General features: G+C 35.7%; 1 protein-coding gene across 1 annotated transcript in view; it reads left to right on the top strand.

Annotated features, from left to right (window-relative positions):
- Positions 1–1,826: 1,826 nt before the first annotated feature.
- LOC119423957 (testicular acid phosphatase homolog) overlaps positions 1,827–8,065 on the top strand; it is a 14,340-nt gene continuing 8,101 nt past the window's right edge. The window contains exons 1-3 of the mRNA XM_037691389.1: positions 1,827–1,916; positions 5,830–5,925; positions 7,170–7,256. Of these exons, the coding sequence (XP_037547317.1) occupies positions 1,827–1,916; positions 5,830–5,925; positions 7,170–7,256 (273 nt within the window). The remainder of the gene's footprint in view (positions 1,917–5,829; positions 5,926–7,169; positions 7,257–8,065) is intronic.

An 8,065-nucleotide genomic window follows, 5' to 3' on the forward strand; every position in this document is an offset into this window, starting at 1 on the left:
ACCATCCATCCATCCATCCATCCATCCATCCATCCATCCATCCATCCATCCATCCATCCATCCATCCATCCATCCATCCATCTATCCATCTATCTATCTAATTTAATAACAGTATATATCTGAGGAGCAGACTGCTTCAAGTTTAACTTCATCACAGACCCTCATCTTGAGCAAGCATAAAGGCAACAGTGGAAAGAAAAAAACTCTCTCATGAGGAAGAAACCTTTAGCAGAACCAGGCTCAGGACAAGCGGCCATCTGCTTCAACCGGCTGAGTTTGAAAGGAACAGGAAGGAGGAACAAATACACAATGGCAGGTCGAGAATCACGTTAAGATAGAAATAATTTCAAATACAAACTATTCATTTGTGATAATTCATTTTAGGAAATGAGGTCAATTTGTCCTCCAATAGTCTAAGCCTAAAGCAGCATAACAAGCCAATCCTAACTATAGGATTTATCAAAAAGGAAAGTCTTAAGCCCCGTTTTAAAACTGGAGAGTGTGTCAGCCTCATGGACAGAAACTGGAAGAGAGGAGCCTGATCACTGAAAGATCTTCCTCCCATTCTGCGCCTGGAAACTCTAGGAACCCCAAGTAAGCCTGCATTTTGAGATCAAAGTGCTCTTTTAGGAAAATATGGGACAATAAGATCTGTAATATAAGCTGGAGCTAGGTTGTTGAGGGCTTTGTAGGTTAGAAGTAAGATTTTGAAGATTTTAAATGACTATAATTCAGTAAATTTTATAGATATTGAGCTAAAGTTTGGAGTGGTAGTAGCTGACTACCATCTTTAACACATACTAATGTGAGATCTTGTATGAGACTGTGCAGTACCTTTTGTAGGATCTGACTAAAACAGCTCTGTCCATTCTCATCATAAATTGATCTTAATCTAAAGTCGTGGCATAAAAGGTGTCATTCAATAATCATTCCTTCAAATAATAAGAGGCCTGTAATTCAAACTGTTTGTTACTCTAACAAGCCAGCTCTGTGAATTTTATCAGTAACAGGATCAATCTTACAGTTGTTGTCACACATGATGTAAATGTGTGTGGCTTTAAATTTCCACTTGCAGTAAACCCATTAAATCCCATGATGATGTTTCAGCACTAACTCATACTTACAAAAATGCTAAGTAAGAGAAGACACTGCAGAGCCTGTAATTGTGAAGGTAAACCCAAAGCAGATGACGTAGCATGTGTTAATGAGTGTTTGTGGCCCAGAGGCCAGCGTATTAGTTCAAACATCTGTGCTTATACTCTAGAGAATGCAATTTGTGAAACCAGGTGGGTGCATCCAAGCCATATCTTTGTCACTGAGGTAAAAAAAAAACTACCTAGTGCCCTTAAGAGCATGTGACTGACTGAGGCTTTCGAGTGCAGCCATCCATGTTTTGTCTGTCTAGTTGTCTGTCAGGTCAGGTACACAACAGGGAGCTGGCAGTGATTCAAGCACCAGTTGATGATGAAGTTCAGCGGGAGCAGAAACTCTTGAAGAAAGAAGGTGAGAAGGACAAAGTCAGGTAAGTGGACTGGATAGATTCAACGAAATAAGGATTTACTGACACTTTCTGTATGTTTGAAGATGTGTGACACACAGCAGTCTGTGTAAATCAGCAAAATGTGTCCAAATGTGCCGAAACAAGTACCTCCTTTATTTAGATTTGAATACTATGATATGTTGATGTGTTTGCATAGAATTTGTAAAGAAATATTTGAGTCCAGCTGACATAAACCCACCTTATATGACTTTTTTTTCTTCTTCTTCTTCTTTTCTCTCTCACATTAAGCAGAGACAAAATAAGCCAGGGTTGATGAATCAAGAAGATGCAGACGTTTCAGACAAGTTTGACCTGTTTCTACCTCCTGTGCTGCCTCTGCCTGACCGATTCCCGGCAGCTTAAGTTTGTCGTTGCTGTAAGTTTGCTCATTTCCCTTTACATTCAAATCCACAATCGCAGTATTTCTATTTCACGATTCAGTTTTAAACTCAGCTGTTTATTCAAACCAGTTGTGCACTAGATGTTTGCAAAGTCTTACTGACAGCTCTTGTTTGCTGTACGGCGTGATTTTACCATAATCTGACAGCTTCTTTTGATTCGCATTGTTGCTGATTACTCTGCGTTTTTCTGCCCGTTGAATATTATTTTATTTACTCTTTTATTACAAAGGATTACTCTGAGCCTAACCAGCGATGGTTTTGTGCATATCTCTCATAGACACTGCAGCTTTCTTCATAAACCTCTTTATGTAACACTTCAGTACACAGTTGAATTACATAAAGACACACACACAAAAACACTTTCTAAGTGCTGCTCAAATGTTCAAATATTAAGTGTTATATTACCTTTTTGCATATGTGAACAAAAGATGGAAACTGTTAAATGAAAAAAATGAAATAAATTTTATTTTTATGTGAAATAGCAGCAGGGGTTGAGCTTTGGGACTGAGGTTTTTTGTTAAAATGGTTTCTAGCAAACAGTTCAAGTGGCATTGTGTCTGTCATTTTACATGGGATTTTTACATTTTATTGTTTTCATAAATCATTTTACAACATCAAATGTGACACAAAGTAGTCACAGTATGATTCTGCTAAAAGTAATAGTCAACCCTTTGGACTGAAAACTTTAAAATCTGTTTTTGCCAAAATATAAACTGTTGATTTGTTATATTTTTAAAAATGCAGTTATGAAAGGCTTTTCTGCCAAAACTTTGAGTCTATTATGTCTTTTTTTTTTTTTTTTACAAAACCTAGAGAAGTTTTATTACTGAAATTCATGTCATTTAGCACATAAGTGATGACATATTTAAATGTAATATTTTTAGACACTTGTAATAATAGAAAATAGGTACCACTTTACAATAAGTCTCCCCTTATAGATGGCTAATAAATAGTTTAAACATACGTTATTAATTCCTCTATAAACACTTTATAAATCATTAATTGCTTATTCTGCATTAATTAATGGTGACGCAGACAAAACTGACCAGTTTCTTGCCAAATAGTGAACCAAGTCTGTTCACCTATTTATTTCAGCTGGAGTTGTTATATTAAATATTTCAGACTAAGTTACTACCTTGTAAGCACAATAAGCATTTGTAAACCTACTTTTTTAAGGATATAATATTAGCCATAGAAACTTATAATGCAGTGATAAAGTACAGTATTATATGCTAAAGAAATAGGTTTACAAATGCTTATTGTTCTTACAAGGTAGTAACTTAGTCTGAAATGTTTAATATAACAAATCCAGATGGAAGGAACAGATTTGGTTCACTATTTGGCAAGAAACTTGTCAGTTTTGTCTCTCTATCACCATTAATTAATGCATAATAAACATTTATTAATGATTTATAAAATGATTATTGAGGAATTAATACCATATCTATAAACTGTTTATTACCATCTATTAGGGGATCCTTATTGTAAAGTGGTGCCAAAAAATAGAATTATTTTTAATATGCTTTCTGATTTATGTACTTTTGTTTTTATGGGTTTTTATTTACCTTGTGCTTTTGTTACTTTTTTGCATTTACTTGATTTTTTTCACGTCTTTATCTTGAACTTGTTGCAACAGGACACATTTTTCTGCTAAGAGGCAAATGAATACCTATTCTATTCTATTCTATTCTATTCTATTCTATTCTATTCTATTCTATTCTAAACCCTGAAATGACACATTAATGAACATAGTACCTTCTGTCTATAGTCTCTGCACAGGTGTCTTAAAATCAAACTCAAATTTAAATGAAAAAAGTTACCTACGTTATAACAATTGTTATGAATAAGTAAACATTGATTAAAAAGACATAGAACATTTACATGAACATTGTTAAAATACTCTATTAGGAGATGTACAAAAAATAGCATCTGATTACACTAAATTGATAAAACATGGATGGATTGCAGCAGTCAAACCTCCTTGGGAGTAGAAACAGTTTTTTTTTTTAACACTTGGTGTTTATTGGCACATGGACATTATAGACTGGTCATTGCAGCCACAAGGTGAGAATGTGGCGTCATCGAATTGTTCGTAGCGAGAGCAGTGGAGACGCCTGACGCACATACAGAAGCAGCCATGACACATAAAGTGTTATTAAACTTATTTAAAGTGCTAACAGCGCAGAGTGTGATGGGTCTCTAGCCTAGATATGAGGCCAGTGTGGCCAGTTCTGCTTCACATTCTCGATAACTAAACTACACTGGTTTACATGAATCCCACATCATGAATACATTACTGCCACACTACCCTGCCTTATCCAGAACCCTGATACACTACACTCATAAACCACCACAGCCTTGCTACAGAAGTGTTTTGTGCATCCTCAGAGTCCTCCATGCCTTATCTTTTCCTATCAGAAATAGTGGAAAGCAAGCTGAATTAAATTCACACCTTATCCTCCCAAACCAAGATCCTGCAAGGATCATCTACGTACATTCTGGCAGCACGGTCTTCACCCAGTATGAAAATAGTCCTTAGTAGGTAAAGTCTGCAGAAGCTCCTAATATGTTGCAAACACATGAAGAGTACATGCAAGAGCTGCATCCTTTTTTTTTTTTTACACTCTTTAATCAGATCAGAAGAATAACATGCATGGCACATGACAAAAGCACCAAAAAAGAATGAGAATGATCAAATAAACTTTCACAAAATCAGTAAAAATTAAACTCAATAAATGTACAACAAACACCAGCAAAGCTACAAGAGTGGTACAAAAATATAATAATAATAAAAACATCTGATGCAATTTTGGCTCGTTTTTTTTTTTGTTTAGTAAATAAGGACATGTTAAAATCTGTTGTGAATTTTACTACTTGAGGTTAGCTTTAAATACTTTTACACCCTGGTAAAGATCAGATTGTTGTATTATGTCTTGATACCTAAAGCCCTTGAAATGAAAAAGGAAGATATTTATCTGGCTGGTTTGCCTTACAGTTTGTCATTCTTTGCTCTCATGCAATACGATTCATATTGATTCTAAAATCCCCTGCATGTCATTTTTGTGGTATTTCATTTATAATCTGCTTCTGCAAACAACAACAAAAATGCTGTGTTAATTTGATTTGTGGTCTAGAGTCAGATTGTAAAATATGAGCCAGGCAGGTTCATAAATTCAGCTTTGTGTTCCAGTATCTGAGAAGGCTAGTCTTCTTCAAGATAATGTTATTTTATTACATTTAATACATTAAATAAAACAATGAGTTATCCTAACAGCACCTTCATAAATTTTGTATATATACAGAATTTCACAGGATATTGAACCGACGTCCAAATCTAAAATTTATTAAAGAAACCCTGAACAAAGCTTCAGCCTTGCTTCTTTCTTTCTGGGAAACATTCCAGGGTTCCAGGGAATTAATTGCCTCCTTTCTAAAGTTTACAGTTACCTATCTTGAGTCCGTGGAAAAATATTTTAATGACTTACCTGCACAGAAAGTATACAACCACGGATTTCTTGGAAAAGGGCAAACCCCTGACTTACACGAAACCCATTAATTTATGTAAAATAAGGCTTGAACCTCCTGCGAGGTTTGTTGCAACATGTATTGCTTTTAATTGTTTATCTTCACACGTGTCTGCTTCGCTGTAAAATGGTTAACTTCATTTAATAATATATATATATTAATTTGACTTCAACATTAATGACACTAATGGATCAGAGCACAGGGACTCATGGGGGCCACAAATCGAGACAGATCTGTCGGCAGCTAAGGGTTTATGTTTAAGATGTCTGTCTAAAGGTGGATTTCTCCTCCTGATGTACATGAGCAAAGGATGGAGCAGCCCGATATCTGAACTCATGCGATATGATCTGTTCTGACTTTTAGGTGTTCCGACACGGCGATCGATCGCCTATTGAGTCGTACCCCAGGGATCCACATGGGGAGGAAGTGTGGGCTCAAGGCTTTGGACAGCTCACTGAGGTACATAGTGCTACTCTGTGTTTCTGTCATTTTCTTTTATTTATTTATTTTTTACAATAACTGAAACTGAACTGAAACTGAACTGAAACAACTACATCTGAAAGGATTTTAGAAGTGTAAGCAAATGTTGCAGTCAAATTTCTGCATGATTTCAGCAAAGACATAGCAGCATTTGACAAAACTGAATTTAAAAGATATGCATAATATTGACTGGGTGAAAAATACAAGGGAAGTTAATATGACTTAGCATTTTAATACTTTAACGCCATAAATAAAAAAGACAAAAAAAAACCCTCTTAAAATTTGACTACTGAATGAGCAAATATAGTAATAAAAGAACACCTTGTACACAAAGTTTATTTGTATTGTATTGTATTTGTATATTTTACAAATTACACACAAAGTTTCAAGGTTTTCACAGTGAGTAAATGCTGAGTCAGCATTTACGCTTTTGTCTTCCGTTTTCTTTTTAATTCTTTGTACACCTTCTGCAGTTTAACTTCTGCAGAGTTCTGTTTATTACAGTTTTGTAATAAAGTAGTCTAGCTTTTGTAAAATGCATGAGCAATTATTATCTTATCTGTTGTAGATAGTTCTTCAAAACAAGCTTAGTTTCATGAAGTAGAGTTTGATTTTGACTGGATTGACAAACAACTAGAATGAGTAGAACAAAGAGTAAAGTGGATTGCTGCCATCTTAAAGCAATGCCAATCATCAGCAGCAACTAGCTGTAGCAGTTCTGCTACAACCTGAGGCACTTCTATATTTCTGCTGTATTCACTGTGAAATTATTAGGTGTATAAAGTTTACAAAATTGTATTTGTATAAAAAAACTACAAAACTGTGGCGCTTGAAGTCAGTCCTGTCCCTGTTCAGATTAGCTGCTCGTCAATGCATTCAGATCTAAACACAATTTCCCCAAAATTAATTTCAAAAAGTTCTCAACAACAGGTAAGATACTGATTAATCATAGCTTTTCTATAAAATCCTGGTTCAAGAGATTTGATCAACTGTTTTAAGTTTGAAGCAGAATAATGCCTTGAATATAAAAATATATATACTTAGTTCATCTCTTTGGCAACTGATTACCAGTTTTGTTCACATCAATTATTATTTTGTGACGTGATGCACAAAAGATGGAGTAAATATTTGTTTTTGACGTAAATATGTAAAAAAACTATAGGTTCCTAAGTTTATCAAGGTTGACGGTTGAAAATTGACTGTTGTTTTGGTCCTTCCTTCAGCTGGGAATGAAACAGCAATTTGAGCTGGGAAGATTTCTGCGAAGGCGTTATGGAAACTTTCTTGGTGAAGACTATGACAACAAAGAGGTGGGTGAATTTACTTGCAGATCTGTTCCACTTACTCTATTATCTGAATTTCTTTTTTGCACTTGTAATCCGACTGTGCACCATCTGTAGAGTGCACGACTGCATGCAGTAAGTTAATGAGTATGACACATTGTGGTAATATCACAGCCGTGGCCTTGTTATATGCTGAAACACGGGATAACGCAGCCCCTGGGCCCTACAGTTTGTACAGTACACTTGGCGGCATGTATGTTCAGTGCGCCCCTGGGCTGCAGGCTCAGCAAACTGTCATCATGAGAATATGATTTATGTTTCTTTTCTTTCTTCTGTTTTTTCCAATACACTCACAGCCTTTTATTGTTCTTTTACTCTCTCTCTCTCTTATTGTCTCCTGCTCCCTTGCCTCTTTAAACCCTTCCTCTCACTCTGAAACAACATGCAATTACCATGAAGATAACAACTCCACTCAGTACTTGTCGTAGGTAATTTGTCGCCAAGTCTTTGTCAACTTGTACCATGCCTTCCCCTGTCCTCCTGTGTCGGTTTAGATTTTTACAACAAGTGGGGGGAAAGGGAGCATTCTTAGGTTCACAGGGACTTCACACCATGTTTGTGCAATTTACAGCGTCAAACCCCTGACATGGAGTGACAAAGTGATATAGATTAGCAAAGGCTGATGTCAGAAAAGATCACCACCAAACAGTCCTCGCCTCCCCTTTTCTAATTTATTTGGATTTTTTTTCCCTTATATTAATCATTCTGTGAAATGGCTATGAACAGTTAATATCTTACCTGTTTGGTGGTGATCTTTTCTGACATCAGCCTTTGCT

This window comes from Nematolebias whitei, chromosome 17 (assembly GCF_014905685.2).
Source record: "Nematolebias whitei isolate Nwh7 chromosome 17, NemWhi1, whole genome shotgun sequence".
Classification (NCBI taxonomy): Eukaryota; Metazoa; Chordata; class Actinopteri; order Cyprinodontiformes; family Rivulidae; genus Nematolebias; species Nematolebias whitei.